General features: G+C 47.6%; 1 protein-coding gene across 1 annotated transcript in view; it reads right to left on the bottom strand.

The window, feature by feature from the left end:
* The window catches only part of LOC131666801 (mucin-5AC-like), a 64,284-nt gene that overhangs the window by 12,049 nt on the left and 31,198 nt on the right, over positions 1-21,037 (bottom strand). The window contains exons 2-5 of the mRNA XM_058939731.1: positions 5,175-5,520; positions 4,599-4,831; positions 3,573-3,997; positions 1,922-3,223 (exon numbers count right to left, since the gene is read on the bottom strand). Of these exons, the coding sequence (XP_058795714.1) occupies positions 1,922-3,223; positions 3,573-3,997; positions 4,599-4,831; positions 5,175-5,520 (2,306 nt within the window). The remainder of the gene's footprint in view (positions 1-1,921; positions 3,224-3,572; positions 3,998-4,598; positions 4,832-5,174; positions 5,521-21,037) is intronic.

Genomic DNA, 21,037 nt, shown 5'->3' with positions numbered 1-21,037 from the left:
GTGCCCTGCAGCTGCGCGAGCGCAATCCATCGTCGAACGAGAAATGCGCGCGTGGCCATAAATTGAACAGCGCGACGACGCGCGCACAAAAGACGATGGTCCCTCTTTTCTTGTCTTTTTGCAGTTTTCGACGCGGCTCGGCCGTCTTATGACGCGCGTGACAATGGCTAATCTTGAGTTAAACTCCGCCACGATATATTCCGAATGCTCTGCTGATTGCCACTCGAGCGCAAACCGATTTATCTGAGCCTTGCGGTATTTATTCGAAAGTTGTTGGAAAGGCGGCTCTTTTTGATTTTTGAGACTTAGTAGTTGGTGTAGGCGCGACCTGGCCAACACGAGTCAACGTCGTGCAGTTCAGAGTTCAGCATCAACAGACGCATACGTGCAATTGCCTTGTCGTAACGCTCGTTCTTTGAGCAGCGACAGGCTTCTAAAAATATCATTAAAAATGCAAGGACTGAACGTTCGTCCGTAGGCGACGGTGCATCAAAATCCATGAGTCTTATGGAAATAAAAGCAGAGACTCGGAGAAACAATTACGTCTCGTGCAAGCGAGAAGTGCAAAATTTCAATTCTCTGGGAAATTTATAGTCGGCGAGAGAGAAACCATTATGCGAGCGCGCGTATACGTTCCTCAAACAAAAGCACAAGTGCCGAGTGGCTTGAAGATTAAATACGGCAATCAAGCGCCAGACGCCTCGCGAAAGTCTACGTGAATTAACACCCGTTGCTTGCTCGTGGCAGCTAGCTCAGTCTACTCGTACGTGCGCCGCGTGCGCCGCGTGCGCCGCGTGCGCCGCGTGCGCCGCCCCTCCGCCACCTACGAACCTGATGAATTTGGGGACTCACGTGCGCACGTCCGACAACAACGATCCGACCAAAATCCGAGCACAAAGAGAGATCGGATCGATCGACAGATGCGAATTAAAAGACGTCGACGGCAGGAATCACGCTCTAGTTGGCGTCAATTAGCTTTCGATTCGTGAGCACTGGGTCGGAGAGCTGCGCTACCCTATCAGCGCCTGACGAGTAGCAAGCTGCTTTTCTCGCCAATTGTAAGTCACGGTCAAATCAGTACGATTCTCGCTCGGACACACTACATTGATTTTCGAGGCTTTGCATGATTCCAAGAAAAGATCAGCGGGCAGCCAATTCTATTGCATCCGTGCCTTCAATTTAACGCTTTCAATGCCTTCGGGCAAATCAGTCAAATACGATCCGAACGATTCCAAACTTTCGCGTTGAATTAGGTATTTGTCTACTAGGCAGCGATAAATCACAGTCGAATCGAGCTGGCAGAAGGTGGCAAAGGCTCGATTCCGCTGTGTCGATTTAAATGTAAACAGGAAATGTAAAAGAAAATTCGTCGCGGTGCACAATCAGCCAATCAAATGCCAATCGAAAAAGGCAGTCGAGAGGATAGATAAGGTACCATTAAAAATGTTTCCATTCACGCCTTGCGTTAAATGCTGATCGCAGTCACCCACGTTGGATTAAATAAACAATTGATATAATGCTGCTTCGAGCTGAATGTGCCTCTACACAAGCACATTGGCATGGCTGCATCTACACAGCGTATGAATTTTTTCATTTCTTGCGCTTATTTATTTTTTAGCACCTAGTTAAATTTTACCTAAGACCATGGAGCACAGTAAACGTTTATTACAATAAAAATATGATTTTCACAATACTTAACGGGCTATTAAATAATTCTTGAATATGCCTATATATAATTGATAAATTTGGTTACATGTAACTTTTGAGAATAATCGAAAGCGCTGGTAATTTTATTCGCAAAACTTGAAATTTTATAGGGATTTTTTGCATTTATGCAAACACGTAATTCAAGTAAATTACTATAACAAAGCTAGAAAATCATAAATAAAAAAGGATTTCCACAGAGGATAAGAAAGCTTACCTTACGATTCCTAAGTATCAGTCTTCTGAGAATAAGTGCAACGCCAACGGCAATGGGAAAGACAACGAGGGTGGCGAGTATGTAGCTGACAACAGCGACAGTCTCTTGGCTGGCTAAAGTATCACCGTTGTGTCGCCTCGAAATCACTTCACTCGCGTTAACGAAAGGTCCACCGATTGCCACAAAAGCCGGCGGCTCGTAAAACGTCCTGTTGCCAATCTCCAGCGGATAGTAACCCGAATTATTATGTTCGTGTGCCGGCTTACTCGTCGTGCTCGTTGTCGACGTTGTAGTTTTCGTGGTCCTCGGCCTTGGCCTCGTCGTCGTCGATTTTGTTGTATTTGCGGAAATTGTCGTTGGTGGTTCAGCGATCGTCGTTGTCGGAGCTTCGGTCACTATTTGGCTAGGCAAAACTGTTGTGGTTGTCGTGATTGTCGTCGACATCGTGGTGATCGTGGTGGTGCTCTTGGCCGTGGAACTGTCACTGGCATTGAACATATTCGAAGTATTGTAGAGCTGCATTATCGGCAACACGTCGTCCTTGGCCTTGTCCTCGAGGTTCCTAGCGCGTACTTCGGGCGACCTATTGGGACTCTGACTGCTACTGCTGAGCGTATCAAGCGATGTCGTCGTTGTCGTCGTCGTCGTCGTCGTCGTCGTCGTCGTCGTCGTCGTCGCCGCCGGTATTTCTTCCGTCGTACTACTGCTGGTACTTGCCGCTCTGTACATCTTTTGCACCTCGGATGGGTCCAGCATTCTCATTGTCGTGGTTGGCATTTCCGTCGTAACATCGTCTTCGTCCATCGTATTGCTTTCTTCTTGCAACGTTGGTGTCGTCGTTGTCGTCGATGTCGTCGATGTCGTCGTCGAGATCGTCGCCGTGCTCGACGACTCGACTAGAGTCTCGGACGTAGCAGGAGAAATCGGCGGAGCCATCGTAATGCCAGTAGTATTCGTGGTTGACAATGGCTCGTCCATATTTCTGGCGGCCTTTTCACGTCGTCTATTGGCGAGCCTGCGCCTCTTGCTCCTTACGTCAGTCCACCTGATAGTGAAACCTGGCTGTTGTGAGCGCGAGCGTGGTGCAGCTTGCTCGACTGGCGCGCCGGCACTGCTGAGTTGCTGCTGCTGCTGCGGCTGAGGCAAAGAGGAGGAGGAGGAGGAGGAGGATGAGGAGGGGGAGGAGGAGGGGGAGGAGAAGGAGGGGGAGGAGGAGGCGACCGCGGCGAGCGCGCCGGTCGAGTTGCGCAACGCTCGCCGCGCCGCCGCCGTTGTCGACTCGGTCACGTGCTGCTCCTGTTGCTGTAGAGTAGACAAGAGGCGCGTCTGTTGTTATCGCTATCGAAAATTTGTGGGCTCGGTACGAATAATTGTGTACTCGCGAACGCTTTTCAGGCGGCACGTGTGCCTTCAGCCCGTTTGGTTGTCTAATTAGTCGAGAAGTTCTCGGAGACAAGAGGGGTCCTACCACTGACGTTTCGCTTTTGCATGTCTTATCAGGATTGAAAGTATACTCGGTGCGCAAGATTGATAAGAGTTATATACAAAGCTTACTCGATCTTTGGAAAGGTTGCGCGTTAAATTAGCGAATAGCTCAAGCTTCATTATTGCCGTTCGAACGGCGTAGCTACGGGAAGAAATAGCTAAATACCTTGATCCTCGGTGCCGTAGATTCCGTAGGAGAGATCGACTGTTTGGTTGCAGTACTGGCCGTAGTCGGGATGGTCGCAGTGGTGGTACTGCTCGTAATACTGGTCATAGGTGTAGGTTGTGCGACAGTGGTAGCGACGACCTCGGTGACGACAATCCTTAAGTTGGAGGCTGCGCCAATGCCAGCGTTTTTCTCAAGCCCGGTGGCATTGATGCTGTTGGTGCGCGTTTCGGCGACAGCTTTGTCGGCACAGGCTGCTTTCGTTGTGTGCTCGCGCAAACTTGTCGTACGCATCTTGGTCGACTTACTACTGACGACACTGCTACTGCGGTCCACGCTGTTCATCTCGTCGTCGATCGTACCTTGGAGACCTGCTAACAGTTTCTTCGGCGGGGCACTCACTGGCATGCTGTCTTTGCCCATTCCTGTTATACAAACATGACTTTTCTGTGTAAATAAATTTTATCGTTTGCCGCTTTTTATGCGCGTTTTCATCGAAGACAAACGAAGAAACGATTCGGTCTTGCGAGTAAATCACGACGAATACCTATAAATATCGCTTTCAGACACATTTACATTTTAAATTTAAGCATCGTGATACCGGATTTTTCATCCAAGTCCAAGTCCAATGGGAAAAAATCAGTTAGGTAAAGTTGCAGAATTGTTGAGTTGATGAACGCGCTTGAAATGATAAAAAGAAGCATACAAGTACGTGCGGATATCAATGAAAAGTCCCTCTCGCGGTGAGCGAACGCGCCGAAAGTGAAACCCGCTCCATAAATAACGCCTGCTCACAAAAGGAGAAAGGAGAAGAAAACAAGAAAGAAGACAGGAGACTGCCGCTGATGCTGCGCCTCTTCCTCTCACCCGAAAATGCATCTCCCTCTCTGTCACCCTCTCGTCGACAGTATGTACACAGCAGGGAGGAGCAGCGCGAAAAAGAAAAGTCATGCGCGAGAGTAAAAGCTGCGCGCGGCACTTTCGAAAAAAGAAAGGGAAAAGAAGGTAAATGCGTGGTCGACTTACCGGTTCCCCTTAGCTTCTGGCCGAAATACAGGAACTGGGACATGTCCTCGATGGGGATGTTGCTCTCCACCGGATTAAAATGATTGTACAGAGAGGCGGACATCGCTACGATTTTCTTGCTACGCTGCTGCTGCTGCTGCTGCTGCTGCTGCTGCTGCTGTTCTAGCACGCTGTTCACCCCACGTTGCTGCGGCGACGCTTTCGTAGTCGACGTGCCGCTGTTGCGTTTCAACCTGTTACCGATAATCGATACAATCAATACATACTTTCTTCCGTTTAATTAGCTGTTTCTTCGAGAAGCCGATGCTGTTTGTAATCATCTATCCGAGCAAGCATTGGATTACTGACGTTAAAAAGAAAAAGAAAAGGATAAAAAGTGAAATCACGAAAGCAAACAGGCACGCGGATTCCAAGTGCCAAGCTGTCGAAGAAAGAGTAAACTATTGATGGCAAAAATTATATTGTCAAATTGACATTGCCTTGCCGGCCCATAGTTAAAGACTTTCGACTGTGCGATAAGACGTTTGGCACGTCGCAGTAAGGCCATTTTAAAAGTTAGTCGAAAAGAAATCTTACCCAGTGCCACGTTCAGCGAGAGTTTCAATAACGATCTGCGTATCATTGACGGACTGCTGCTCGGGTACCGTCACGTAGACACCGTGCTGAGACTCTTGCATCTCGAGTAAATCACTACCACTGGGACTTTCTCTGACAACGGGTTTCCGTCTCATCGAGTATCGTCGACTTGACGACGTTGCTGTCATTTGTGCTTTAATTGCAGTCGTCTCGACAGTAGTACGTTCACGTAAAATCTTGCGACGACGAGCAGCCAGCATACTTCGTAGAATGCTTTCGCGTCGTGCTTTTGCTCTTGGTGACTCGCTGAGCATGCGCGCTTGACGCTCATCGTACTGATCTGTAACTACAACCATTCAACAAGAGAGTCAACTGACATGAGTATTCGGCTATCACATGTATATAAGAGTTTATGCATTGTCTCAAAGTTTTATGGTATAAACGGCTTTTAGAACATGCGTTCAATTTATTTTTTATTGTGTCGCCATTGTAATAGCTTGAGTCGATACTATCGATGTTGACGATTGTAAGTTAGATAATAATAATATTAGAAGGCTCATCTATATAGGATAAATTATAATTTTTGCACGACTGATAAGCAATAATTTTAGCCCGATAAAGATCAACAACTGCAATTGATTGATACCTCGTGCCGCTCGTTTTTCCAACAAATCGTTGCTTGGTCTCTCATGCGCGAAGAGAGTGAAAGGCAATTTCAGACGGACAATGTAATTATCTGTTTTCCATGCCTATTATTCCTCATTTTTTTAAAATTATTTAGTATTTCAACAGTGACCATTGTATTACTTTAAAATTCCATCGAAACACATTGAAAGCTTGAACAAGCTTAATTTGACTACTATCAAAGTGCTTTCTTTATAAAAGCAAGTAAGTAAGTTTTTTATCAAGTAAAAAATACGTGTTCGTGTGTAAAGTTCGTAATTTAATGAACATAGCGATTGACTGCAGATCTGAACGCCTTATTTACAAAATATAAACATAACTGATAAATGAATGTATCAATAAGTTTTTAACTGTATTATAATATGTTACATTACCTTATACTCTATAACATTGATCAGTAGCTTAATAATTTGAGTAAAAAGTCAACTGTAGAATGTATTCTCTGCAAATGAGATGCCGTGCGAGTGAAATCATTTTAAAGTCCCATCGCAAACTTGGAATAGATAATATTTTAAAAGGCACAGTCTTGAGGCATGCCAATAAAGTTTAACCGATCACATAGATTTGCAGCGTGTAAATTCAGATTCTACGTGGTTTTTTTCGACGACCGTCACTTGTTGCATGAATTTGTTTCCGCACACGCGGAAGATTTTCGGTAAATATAGCGTACCGAGTGTCGAGTTTCCGTCAGACCGATATACATGTTTGCTTGGTTGCGTGTGGCTGCTGGGGCCGAGCTGCTGCAACGAGGTGACCTTAAAAGAAGCCAAAGCGAGTCCGAGTTGAGGCCGCCGCGCCTGCTATACATATCCGCGGCAGTGGGCCCGCAAAGTTATAGGTCCCGTACCGTTAAGTCGCCTGGTTCGGTCGTCCGTCTGTGCGCGAAGCCGCCAGGCTATATATCGAGCGAGATTCATGCGCAAAAAGTTTACGAAGGATGAAAGCCGCGCGCGGCCCGCTGCTTGTCTTGCCCTCCGCTCTGAGTTACGTCTGGCTTGCTTTTTGTTATTGCAGTTTGCGAGAAAAGCGACGTATAACGGATGTCAGCCACGAGGCTGTATCAATGGCTGCTATACGAGGTGAACGTCGAGTGAAATTGCACGTAAGACTAGGAATATTAGCAACGTTCAACGCTGCCAGAATAGAATTCTCGTGTTCAATAGATGATGCTTGCCGCTGCGCGAGTGCGCGAATGACGCTACTCGGAAGACACACTGAAACCACTCTACTTTTTGCTCTACTCTTGCTCTCGAGTGAGGAGGCTGCTTCAACCAGAAAACCGATAGATCAAAATAGTCGCTTGACCGAGCAATGGCATCGACATAGGAAGCCAAACGCGCGAAAGTCCAACAATTCTACTCGGACATGCTCGCTGAATTTGACGTACGTAGGCAATGACGTCACATCGTTCGCGGTGGCCTGGCTATGTACGCATGCGCGTGAAGAGCAAGTGGATAGACGGGTCAAGTCCCGTAGAGAACGAACAGCAGAGAACGAACGCGCGATATCCCAAATTGATTGATCCACTAAGTTAGTTTGTTATGCGGCTAATGTCATTTCGATAGGCAAAGTGTTTGGCGTGCGCATGCAACTGCACCATCTGGTCACAAATGAAATTTTTACGTAGCAGCACATCTCAACTTAATTTTTCAATTGGAATTCCGATGAAAAATATGCCAATGCGCCCAATTTGCAGACAATCGAAAAGAAGCCCACGCGCTGAAAAGCAAGCCGGAACAGTTGCCGAACTGCAGCGCCGTAAAAGTCGGCCAACGCGAAGAAAGTGTTCGCCTTCGATAAGCTCTCCAATGGCCTGCAGCAACAATCAGAGCACGCATTTCGCATTTCGCATTTCGCTGCGCGCCGACTGCATCCGAGTCGGGATGAGAGAGAGCTGACGTCAGCCGTTACGTCTGGCCACAGCTGCGATCATTACGCTAATTGGTTGTGCCGTATGCTTGGCTGCGGCGGCGCCGGTGCGCGTTGCGCGATTAAAATTGACGAGCCGTATCTCGCGCCGATGATCGATCCGAAGAAGAGGTGCGCGCCGAGGTATATGTTGTCGTTGTGTATCGAGCACAAATGTACTGTTGCGTCATCCTCTTGCGTCTATGTCTGCGGAACGAGCAGGTTACTTCGGAGATTACGTATATAATAGGTTACCGCCGATTATTCTATCGCCTGTTTTGTAATTTTTTTTCATACTTTTTCGGCGAGTCTAGCGTCACTTCTTTTTCCGATGATTATCGTAATGGTCGCTGATTGCCCAGCCAATGTGTTAATTTGCTTGGGCATACGTCTTTCGAAGAGATCAATTGATGATACTGGTTCGTCGAGTAATAACAAGGTGCTGCGGCTCTGATATCGACCGATTTTTTCATTTTTTCAATTTTTCAATTTTTCATTTTTTCATTTTTTCATTTTTTCATTTTTTCATTTTTTCATTTTTTCATTTTTTCATTTTTTCATTTTTTCGAACGAAGCTGAAATTGAAAAGCAAGCATTCGCTCGAGGAATCAATTTCGCTTGCGTCGATGAAAAGATTAATATTCGTTAGGTCTGGCGGGACTATACTCTTTCCTTCGCTCACCACACCAAATCAGTCTGCCAGGTAAAAGAATTGGACGGGATTCGCTGCCTCCTCTACCATAACTCATAACTGTCAGAAGAAACTTTGGAAGGCTCTGCGCATGCTTGCAACTGCCTTTTGTTCGCATTAAATATTGGCCTTCGCGCGTGAAGCTTCATTTCGACACCTCGTTCAAAAAGCAATCGCACTGGAAAGCCATTGTCGGCCCCCTCGTGCAATAACCGTCGAGTACCGCGCAAACGTCAAATTTCTCACTGGCCGAAGACGAAAAAGAGAAGCTGCGGTGGTCACGTGCGATTAGGTGTAGTGCGCGGGCGAGTAAAATGTGTCGTCTGCAGACCGCGAGGTGAATTTATGAAGGTGGTTGCGGGCTGCAGCACCTCGTGTGCACGCGTGTTTTCTCTTTTCTCTCCTCTCGCTCGCCGACCTTTGCAGTCATCCGTAAATCATACAACTAGCGGCGGTCCGCGTGCAAGTCTTTTTCATCTTCTAGTCTAGTGGCCTATAAAGTCTTGAAGACGCAGAGGCGCAGAGGCGCAGAGGCTACATACAGTTAGCGACAAAGTCCGCCGCGGGCAGGCGCTGCGACTTACGGCCTCGAGCCTTGATATAAGTCGTTTCCGCGACCGTTTGTTCTGCAGCTCCACGTCACGGAAGCTTCCGGACTAGATGCTTTCGGGCAGCAGGTGTGCAAGAACGCAAATCCAAATGACTCATCCGATTGAAATCGAATGAAGAGCTGGAGAAAGGTCAACCCATTGACAAACATCGTGGAAGCATATTCGACCATAGATGCACAGCATTTCTGTAATATTGTACGGCGATTAAGCTCGATCATCGTCTAAGAAAACTTGCTCCTTCTCGACACATCGACTAGCAGCAGAAAAAAAGAAGCCCCTTGAGAGCAAGTCAAATAAAGATCCAGACAACTTTCTACCAATGAACAAGGTCGCATACGTTATAACGCACGTAGCGCTACGGACGTTGTTCAGTGACGATCGGCTCATCTTTCATTTCTGAATAAAGATAGATTCGCAGTACAATTACGTGTATCTCGAGGTACTATCTTTGCCCAGCACTTGGCAATGCCTTGCGCGCTGCCTGTGTCAAGATGCACTTTTCACGTGCGATCAATAAGCTGCAGAAGAGAGATGTGCCGGCCATGGCAGGCTTTTGTGCGTGCTTACAGCGAGTTTGTCCACTCGCTCTCTCGGCCAAATAGATGTGGTTGCTCGCGACCTCGCGTATTATGTTACGCGCTGGTGGCCAACGTGGAGAACTTGCCTCAACGCTTTAGCTTTATTTCTCAGTAATTTGATAATTTCTTCGTGGCTTCTCTTTCGCTTTGCTATACATTCTGCAATGTATCTAGTAAATTTTCAATGTTTCTATCGTAACTCAAATCTCAGAAGGAAATACCATGGTAATTTTGTTGTCTGACTATATTTGACCCTTTCTACTTGGAGTTGACTAGTAAACAGCTGTAGCAGCGATGTTCTATCAAACTGTTGTATTCATTATGGCAAAGTAAAAACCAAAAATAAGTATCGATCATCAGTGTGGTGCATTGACTGGCGAACATTATATGCTCGTCTGCATCCATCAGCTGCATTATCCGAGAGAGAGAGAGAGAGAGAGAGAGAGAGAGAGAGAGAGAGAGAGAGAGAGAGAGAGAGAGAGAGAGAGAGAGAGAGAGAGAGAGAGAGAACGAGACGTTCAGTGCAAACGAACCGGCGGTCGCTGTCGGATATTTTAACGAGAGGAGCTCACGAGGAAATAGGCAATGTTATTGTTGCTCGAAACGACAGCGATTAGTCGCATTATGTCATTGCGAAAAAGAAAAAATGCCCTCTCGTTGGTGTATAGGTCATCGATGTGACGGCGCGGGCGACGACGACGACGACGACGACGACGACATTGCCTCAACACCAACTATTAAAGTCGTCTACCGCTCATTACGCTTCGTTTCGCTGTCATGCAAAAAATTCGAAACACATTTTGACGAAATCCTCATCATCGCTTTAATCATCGTCATGAAAACGACCAGACTGGCCTACTTGTTGTTGCTTTCGATGAGCATGAAGTAACTAAACGTACGAATGACCAAGTACGCGCGCGAGGCTACGTTGCGAACGACGCGTGTCAGTGTTCGTCTTTCGTGAAGCGTGAATCCGTTTCCGGTGGCGCCGCGCTGCTCTGTACTCGCAGCTTCGACAGAGGACACTCCGGCAACCGGGCACGACCAGCGAGAAGCTCGTCTGCGGCAATTATTATGTAACGCCGATTTTCCACTGCCTCGAGCAGCCAATTTTTTTCTTCTCTCTTTGCGCTTGGGAAAGAGCGTGGACTTCGTCAGCTGCGATTATACTCAACGCGAACGACGATCAGGATGAATGCAGATTCGTCACGTTTGATCGATTTGCTTTCCGATTCAGTTCAAATGTAGGAGAGCAATGCAGACTGAAAATTACGAAACGTTACTCGTCGCGCCAGCGCGAGAGAACACACGATCGTAATAAGGCGCGTAATAGCAGAGCTGTCGTCACTCTCTCTTATCTCACGATGGTTTTTCATAAGCGACGCGCGAGATTGAAGTGCTTTATGGGCGCGAGCTCGCGAGCGCACGAGGAAGCGTCGTCATCGGAAAAAAAGCGCCCATCGACCGACGACACTTTCCGCGTGAATGAGGCTCACGAAAAGCACATAACTTATCCCGTGATATAACGCGCCAGAGCGCGCAACGGATAAGTCGTGAGGTATTACGCTTTGCCTTAGCGGCGCGCGGAATGATTCTTATTTCGCGCCCATAAATAAGGCGGACGCTCGTGACTGGCGATTCCGGCGAGCAGCGGCCCGGCACAGCTGGCGAATTTTCCGTGCGGCAAGAAAAAACTTGCGGCTGGCTGTTTGAAAACAAATTAGAATGACGAAAGATTGCGTCGGTAATTTATAAGGGTTTTATTACGGGGCCGGCTCTGATTTTGAGACTGTCTAGAGACTTTGCAAATGATTATTCGTCAGCGTACTAAAGCATCGCGAGATATCCAAGCTGCAAATCCATACTCTCGATGCATCGATGCATGATTTATCGCTTGCTGCGCCGCTTTACTTCCTTGGATTGCGATCGAGCATTGCCTGATCTTTGCCCTATCGGTCGAAAACAAAACGTTCTTTGCTTTCGAATGACGATGGCGAAATTTTATTTTTGCTTAGCGCTCACCCACGTACAAGCTGACTTTCGTTCGTTTGCTCTGCTGTATAATGTATATCGAGCAGTTTTTTGCACAAAAGTCGTTTGCGCGCGCATAGAAGACAAGCTGCACACGAGCAGCGAGTTTGACGTCTTCATCGAGCGTGCATTTCTCGACAAGCGCTTGTTCAAGCTTCGACGGACCAGAGCTCTGGAGTCCCCTCGTAATTACAGCTATCCGTCGCTGCTGCTTCGCTGCCTTCATCTGAAATCCACGAGAAAGCAGTGCTCGAAGCGAGGCTCGCTTAATCCGAGCATCGCCGAGCTTTCGCGCTAGCTACGAACAAGAAGGAGTTCAAGACACTTGGTATCAATCATTTGCGGGCCGATGCGTTCGGCCAAGTCGAGTAGGCGCTCGCTCGATGCTATCGCCTTCTCGGGATTGCAGCTCGTGCTCCATTACATAAGGATCTGTTGCCGGGCACCGCTGCAGCAGCGGGCACAATGGAAGCTAAGCGCGCAGATCCATTAAGTCCTTATGCAAATATGCGAGACCGAACACAATACTACGCTGCTTCCCGGACGAGCGCTTCTTCTTCTTCTTCTTCTTCTTCTTCTTCTTCTTCTTCTTCTCCTCTCTCTTCGCCCTCCTCTCCCTCTCCTCCTCCTCCTTCTTCTTCTTCTTCTTCTTCTTCTTCTTCTTCTTCTTCTTCTTCTTCTTCTTCTTCTTCCTTTCTCACAACGCTCGCTTCTCTCGCTCGCACGGCGAATCTATTCCTGATTAATGACGGCTTTGGGAAACAATCACGTTTCCGAGGATCCCGTCGCTCTCCCGAGCTCTTTATCCGAAGCTTTGCTTCTTTTCGGGCCAGTGGCTCATATTGCTATGCACCTGCACGGATGAAACATGTCGTTTTCGAGCGGTCGTCTTGCGCTTAGGCTTTTTCTCCCCAATTCAAAGTTGAAAGCTATCGTTCGCAACGACAATGGCAACGGCGTGCGTACGAGAAGGCGCCAAGCTGCGGAAAAGGTCCGCGAGAGGCTCGGTGCAGCCGCCAGGACGTGCAGCATGCTGTATGCATACGCGGACGCGGCCAGACAGAGAGTACGTATAAGAAGAGGCGGCCTCTAACGACGCGAAATTTATCGATCGATCGCGGTTAGACGAGGTTCCAACAAAGCAAAACAAATATGGCTCGGTGGCGGCGCGGATTAGCGATAGGGAAGTTCTCTCTCGGTGCGCGCAGCGCTGGCTTGCTCGCGCGCGTGCTCCAGCCTAGCCTAGAAGGGGAGAGAGAGATCACGATCAAGATCATTGACTCCTCACGAATGTAAAACGAGACGAGCGAGGCAGCTATGCCCTCTCTCTGCTCTGCTCTACGGGTATTGGTGTATTGCCCCTACTCGCGTTTACGTGCAACCTCGTAATATCCTTCGGCGTGTTTTTCTCGTCGTCCTCGTCGTCGTCGTCGTCGTCGTTGCTGCTGCCGTTGTTTGCAGGCGTTTTTCAGCGGAAAAGACGCGCTCGGATATGTCGAGTTAGGAGGAGCTTGCTTTATGCGCGGAATACGATGACGCCACGCTGCGTGTCTTTTGAACACCTGCACAGCGGCGCGCGCCGGAACAGATCCGACGAGGATTTTTTATCGAGCGACCCTGCAATGTACGTGCTGTCGAACGTTGGCGGGAAATTCCGCATGAACATTATCGACTGGGAATGGAAGTGAAGACGTCAAGAAGAGATAGCGACTGCGACGAACCGTACGTCAACAGTTGTTTTCCGAGTAAACCGAGTAAATTCGCGCCTGGGCTAACAAGATCCAACGGCGTTTGCACCATCGATTTCATATGCATGGCCTTAGAAGGCGGAAACTACGGACGACGGCGACGAAGGTGCGCCTGGCACTCGCGCTCGCGTGTCCGCGTGAGTGTTCAAACGCGCCGCCCGGGCCATCGAGTGCCACGGGGCGAACGAACGAAAATTACGCGCGCGACTACGTAATCGATGCTTGGGCTTCTCTCGCTGCGGTGTATACAGAGTCGACGACCTTGGCTTCTTAGAGCGACTGCTCTCTCGGCGGCTCGGCGGCTCGGCGGCAGCGGCGGCAGCGGCGGCAGCGGCGGCAGCGGCGGCAGCGGCGGGAGAGAAGGAAGGTCAAGGCTACACGTCACGCACAGCTCTATCTTCCCATCAGAAATCATCGCCGATGCTGATTGTTATGGGAGCTCAAGTTTATCTCCTGCTATTGTTCGAACTTGGCGTGGAACATCGATTCTTCTCCCAGCCTGCTGCCCGCGTGCCCGCAAAACGACTGTCCGTCGGAATTCCAAAGGCCAAAAGCAGGTTGTTCGCCTGAAATTCAGCCTGCCTTCCACTCCGACGACGCGACGCGCCGGACCAAACGCAGTCCTAACTCAAACTCCCTGAATGATATTTCACGCATCTCGTCCTTCGGCAACGAAAGTATGCGAGGCATGCGCGAAAGAGGGCCAAAGCTCAACTAGCTGCGCGAGATAGCATCATCTGCGACAGCGCCAACGGCCCATTGTTATACTTGGCTTCTAACTCAGCTTACCGTGCGAGCTCCCGCCGCGGATTATCTCGTCGTGTACATCGATTGGCGATCGTCGAGCGCTTCTTCCCGTTGGTTCTTCTCGTTGCCAGTGCGGCGGCCAGTCATATACGACGACGCGAGCGGCGAACAACAGAGAGACTGGAAATCATGATTTCTGCCAAGGCGCGCTGCTCTACGAAAACGGATCGTCCGCACGATCTGCACGATCGAGCGAACTTATCCAAAAAAAGAGAAATTGAATGGCGTGCGAAGCGGACGAAGAGCCGTTGAACGATTTTGGCGCGAATTCGGTAGCGAGCCGGTATGCCCGAAGCGCTTGCGCAACAGCAACGACGTGTCACAATAGCCGCGGCCAGGTCTCTTCCACGCGCCGTGCAATATGCATTGTTACGAGAGCCGAGGCTGCGTTTCCCGCTGAGTGCACGCGCCTCTTTTCTACATTATTACGATTTCGATTCGTATCACACGCGAGTAACTGTACGTGACATTGCACTCGATCGACGGATAGCGAACCAATTTGTCGCCGGCTTGACGCAACGCGCTTACAAACGCTCGCCTAGAGCTACATTACAGCTATGCGTGCCTTGCAATTGCCGAGGCAATCGCGTCAAGTGTCGATGTAGGTAAGTGCAACAGTTATGCCTGCTTTTTTACATCTGGCGTATATATGCGCGATTTGGAGTCACGCTGTTCGAGCTGGTCACTCTTGCTTGTGCCTTAGCTTCACTTATTCAAACGTTTATAAATAAATCAATCAACGTTTTTCACACTTCAATTGGCGTTTGCTACGCGCGCTAACTACGTGGACACGAATCGACCTGCAAAGCACTGTTGTCGATCCTAAGTATGGCTGATCCGATGGGGCTGCGCGAAGGGAGCCAGGGGAAAGGAAGAGGAAGGGCGCGTCGCTGCCGTCGGCAAAGAGGGCGAACACCAAAGACGGTCGCTCTGATTTGCCGCGCGGCGCGCGAGGTTTGCCAAGCAGGCCGGCTCTCCGCAAGGCTTAGCCATTAAGAGCGAAGCCTCGCGCACGGCACTACGGCAACAGGTGCGTCCGTTTCTCCCCGAACGAAAATCGCCGCCGACTCGGGGAGCAGAGCGCCAGCGGGCCATTGCTCTTGCGCTCGGACGCTCCAACGTCAGCGCAGCTGCACTCTCGAACGGAACTAATGGTCTTCCAGGAAGGAGAGGAGCAGCCTGCTCTAGGCGAGAGTCTCGCGAAGGTCGGTGCTAGCGCCGAGATTTACGAGGAGTCCACCTGCCGTGGAATGCCGCGCGGCGCGCACAATGGGCGCTCGTAAATTGGATCGGCCGTGGGCCGAGCGACCGGAGCGACGACAGCCAGTGCCAGTCGCCAGCGGAACCGCGGACGCCGGCCGTCGGCCGAGCCGATGCCCGGAGCAGCGCCACCTGCCGATCGGTGCTCGCTGAGAGCCAAACGGAGCGGAGAGGGGTGAACGCACCGACGCAACGAGTTGCGCAACCGACGCGTGCACAGCCGTACAGTGCATTGTTGCATGCGCGCAGACGAGACCCACCCGCGAGTCGCCTTTCGCGTCGCCTTCTTTTGAGCGCCTCCGGTGAGCTGTGCCCTCCGCTAATTGCTTCCTCGAAACGGCCCTTCCTCCGCGTCCGGTAGCCGCCGCGTGTTTTCTCGGACACCTTCCTTGAGCGATGCACGACTTGCACCGGACGGCGGTGCTTTCAAAGGGTCCTCTGCTCCCTCCGTTACCCGTCACCCTCGCCATTTACCTCGCCATTTACCTCGCCATTTACCTCGCCATTTACCTCGCCATTTACCTCGTCATTTACCTTGCCATCTGCATTGCCCACGATTTCTTTCAGCTAGCTTTCAGAGGCGCGGTGCCCGGAAGGAGCGGCGTCAGCGTCAACGTGAACGTCGCGGCCAAAGGGAATGGAAAGCGACTTGTTTGGTCGAATTGGCCGTGTAGCGGCGAGCAAAGAGAGCAAAGCCGCGGAGATCGAAGGAAAGGGTTAGCGCATGTGGTCGCTGATCGGTGCAGCATCCGAGGAGTGTCTCGGTCTCTCGAGCGGCCTGTCTGTCGGCGTCGGGCGGCGCTTTGGCACGTCGGATCGCAGTCGTGCAGTGACACCGGTACGGCTAATGGATCGGCTGGCAGCAGCACGAGCGGAGCGAAATCGAGGAAAGCGCGCTGGCGCAGCAGCTTGATTTAGAGCTGCGCCGAGCAGCGCCGAGGAGCGCCGAGCGGCGCGCTGCTGAAAGAAAAACGCCTCTGCGTTCGTTCCTCCCTGCTCGCTCGCTCGCTCGCTCGCTCGCTCGCGCACCAAGGCGAGGAATCTCGCTCGACTCGCGAGCCATCTGTAATTGCGCGCGAGAGACGAGAGACTGCTCGCAAAGCTCGGGGAAAACGGCATTAAGAGTGAAAATTTAACTCGGCAGCTGCCGCTAGCCGCTTCGGAACATGCCTCGCGTGCCGCGGCGAACCCTTTTATTGGGGGACGAGATGCTTAACGAGCGGTTATTAGCTTGATGCTTTTTGCTGCAGCCCAGGCTTCTTGCCGTCTCCTCGTTTCTGTGTCGTGCTTAATTAAGCTCGCAGCGGGATTTTCGTAGAGATTCGTTGCAACGATGCCGCCTCTCTCGAAGCTCGCTCGCACGATTGTCCGTTGCTGGACCATTGCTTGCACCCGATTTTTCACCTGACAAAACCAACTGCAGCGCTCGTTCTCACCTCTGTTCCTTGACTCGGTTCGGTATTGTTCGACAGTGAGCTGTTCGCGAGCGACATTAATACAGATGCGGGATGCGGGATGCGAGATGCGGAGCTACCTTAGCGCAGCAGCCATTGACAACTCAACTGGAGCTGCATCTTCCCTTCTCAAGATGCGTATATCTCGTAAAAATAAATGAGCTTTGTTTGGCGTTCCTCCTGCTTCTCGCGCGCGATGTTTCATTCATCGGCAAAGAACAGAACAGAGTGGCCTCGAGCCATATCCACCAGCGCAACTCGCGCGAAAGAGAGAAGATGATAGGCCTCTCTTCGCTTACTTGCGCTCGCGTACGTACGTTCACGCTTGGTCGAGCGGTGGTTGCTCCTAGGTTATAGACCCTGCCCGCACGCACGCGCACAGTCGGCTGCTCGTCAGCAGCGCGGAGCGAAATGACAAAAAAGGCATCTGCCACGCAGACCGAGAGCTGCGCTTCGCTACACGGAAAAACAGATCTCGTCCTATCGTCGCCTCTGCATGTTATGCAAGGCATTCGTGGCAGATCGCTCGATGCAACAGTAACGTATTTATTTTTATAATGCGTCACTTTTTACGAGTCATACGCGTACTCGCTTTCGCTTCGTGTAAGTATATCAAATGCTTTGTGTCGTACGACGATTCGAAACCCATCGTCGTCTATCTAAATCTACATGTGTAACTCTCATTAAAAGCGCCTGTATACTCACGAATTATTTTTCATTAGCAGTCTGGAGAATTTCAAATCTAATAACGTAACAGATTTTTAGGTAACGAGCAGCGCAACGAGCTAGGTTTCCTTTTTAGATTTTCAAATAAATAGAAACGTCATTTTCTTTGTTTTTTACCACATTCATTTACGATTTGAAGCTTCTCGTAAGCTATCTTCATATCAACAGATAAGCGTTTTAACTTATTTTCAACCTCTCATCCGTGGCCATTTGGAGAGCTTGCTTGCATTTATAAAATAAATTTCAACATTTTTTTAAATAAATTAACCATACCGAATGCGTCCAAATCAATTCGTAGTATTTCAAAGGAAATATGAAATTCAAATGAAATATAATTATTTAGCGCCGATTTACTCATGACGGAAACCCACATGATTATGTTCAGCCAATCAGATCACGATTAAAATCACTTCACTCGGCAGGCCATTGCATTGCTATATAGGATCTTCTTTTTATATAAATATATCAGACAAAGTTTTCAAAGACAGCATTTAGAATGAGCTTTTTTAAGCTAATCTATAAACTAATTACGCCATTAGATAATTCATCAAAATAGCAATAACTTTTTTCTCTACCACTTGTTGGATCGTCATTGAAAAACTTCTTGAAAGAAATAAAATAAATATTAGGTGCTGGGCTCTAGCGCAGAGATCAGAATTGCGGTAAAATTCAAAAAATATTTGTTTATAAAAACATGTTATTCGTGGAACAGTCGTTAATTCGTGAGACGAACTAACAACACCCAAGATCAAATCGGAGATAAATTATTATTGAAGTAATTAAAAATAAAACATGCTTTCCGAATGATAAGGGCCTTTCCACAATGAGCCTGAATCTACAATAATATTTATACATATATATGTGTATGTATTAATGTCTGGCAGTAATGAAAGTGTATATAGGTAAGATATTTGTCGATGATGCTTAAATTAAGTTAATGTAAGTAGTCAAAAATAAAAAAAAACGGCAAGTAGATGATATTGATCATATTATAAAACATAGAGAATTGTGCTGGTTTTAAAATGACAATATCAATAATATTAGTGGTAATGCTTGTGACGTTTGCTTGCGAATCGAAAGTGAAGGATAATAAAGAAAATAGTATACACATTCCAAACACTGGACACGCAAATACGTGTGCTGTATCTTCGTATCGAGGGTTTATAAATAAATAAATAAGATATATAAATAACTAATAATGTGATGAAATATAAAATAGTGTGACGTTTAATTATCTATAATATTCGCTTATCGGCAATGATTGCTCATTACCGTCGGCGTATTCCCAGACAAAGAAATGGCGATATTATACTTTAGCTATTCCCGTAGTACGGAATCATGATATAAATATAATCTCAATATCACGATTTGAAGAAGCAATTGATTGCAATTAATTATAAATGATTTTCATACCTGACCCTTATAACTTGACTCCTTACAAATTTTAGTCCGATGAGTCATCATTATCGTATTATGTTGAAATTTGTACTCACACTTCTGTTGAAAGACAAGGGTACAATATTCTTTTGCTTCAAAATTACCATTGTATTTTGACGCATGATTATATACTCGAATTTTAAACGGAATAAGCTTGATATATTGAAGTGCGTCTTCTGTACATTTTCGTTATTTATCACTTTTGATTTGCAAAAATTTTGATTTTCACCAACATATATACAATATTGTTGTAAAAAATATTTGAAAATTCTAGCTGAAAGAATTAGTTTTATAGTAAACCATAATTATTTTACGTATTGGCAACTAATGGTCAACAAAGAACTATTGAATGATATAACATATATGATGCTAGTCAAATGATTGAAATGAAGGTATATTTACAAAAAATATATTACAAAATATAATGTAATACCGTCATCTGTGTATGCACATACTCGTATACGAGCATACATATCAGCATTCTATCACAGTGATCACCTCTCAGCCAATCAGATTACAAATAAACTGGCTTTATTTTCATCCCCATCTTTTATAAAAAAGAATTCTACTATCGCATTGTTTTCGTCTCGATAGCGTGCTCTTATCACTGGCATTGCACGTAGTTACATGGATACGAGGAGCCTAATGCACCATTCTTGTTATTTGCTATCGATCTTGTTTGATAACTTTATATACTTGTTTGTTCTGTGCAGTTTCTGTGCAGTCCAGAGTGGCCATCTCACCATGATTCACTTAATAATCTCAATCAATTCTTAATTGACCGGAAGCACGATCTTCTTCAAGATTTGTGGGCAAGTACATTTCAGTTCCATTCTTTACTCAATAAACGGTTCAATGTGCTCTATTTTAAGAGGTTTATAATATATTAACTGTAAATTGGATTGAGAATAATAATTTTGTAAAGTTGAATAATAAATTGATTAGTGAATATGATTAGGATTACGCGGGTGTGTGTCGGTTAGATTAGTGATTATATGTTAGTAACTTATAAAATATTGAATATGACGAAGAGTGTGCCTTTACAAGCCTCTCATAAGTGTGTTGTTCATTGTTCACGGTAGAATTTCTTACATCATGAACTGTTATTTAACATACATATAGGTATACGTGAAAAAGAACGTGAATTGTTATTTAATGATCGCAGGATGAATTTTTCCGACATTCATTGGATGTCGTAGAGAGCCAGTGTACACATGTGCACTGTGCAGAGGTGCAGTGAAGAGTGGCGACCTTGTATCGCGTATCGCGTGCAACAAGCAACGACGATCATAATGAACGTAGCAAGAAGGCCATTTTTTCTCTCCATTATACACTTGCGCTTAGCTTATTATTACCGATCTTGTGCTCGCGCGAATGTACACATATATACATAGCGCAGGCTCCTCTTGGGATTTTTGCAGTGATTTAAATCTCTGGCGGGTAGAGAGAGAGAGAGAGAGAGAGAGAGAGAGATAGCGGTAGCCTGCATTTCCATATCGCACTGTCCCATCGGCTATCTATCAGAGAATGGAGAGAGACTGTGCGCGGATAGCGAGTAATGCCCTTTTTGAAAAACTATCTTGTACATTGTAGCTCGTGCAAGTGCATCGCCACCATCGTACTGGGCTCTAGTGCGCGATGAATCCATGCCAGATTTTCATCCAAAGCTCTCCCCCTCTGCCAATTATTGATTAAGGAATGCCATCGCAGTCGCAGTACGCCGCAGCACGCGACTACGTTCGATGGCTAGCTATTACGACAGGTGCACAGGTGACATCTGCAATTATAATCGAGTTTGCAGGCTCTACGGGCGTACGAGGATCGTTACCACGCACACTGTCTGCTGATGACGTTGCACATCTTGTACACCTCGAAGCCCTACTCTTTCGTTCCCCATGCACGAATCGCGACGAAAACCGAAAACCAAC

This window comes from Phymastichus coffea, unplaced genomic scaffold (genome assembly GCF_024137745.1).
Source record: "Phymastichus coffea isolate CEN01 unplaced genomic scaffold, Cenicafe_Pcof_1.1 PCOF00061, whole genome shotgun sequence".
In the NCBI taxonomy this organism is placed as follows: Eukaryota; Metazoa; Arthropoda; class Insecta; order Hymenoptera; family Eulophidae; genus Phymastichus; species Phymastichus coffea.
This window is presented reverse-complemented; position numbering and strand designations above follow the sequence as displayed.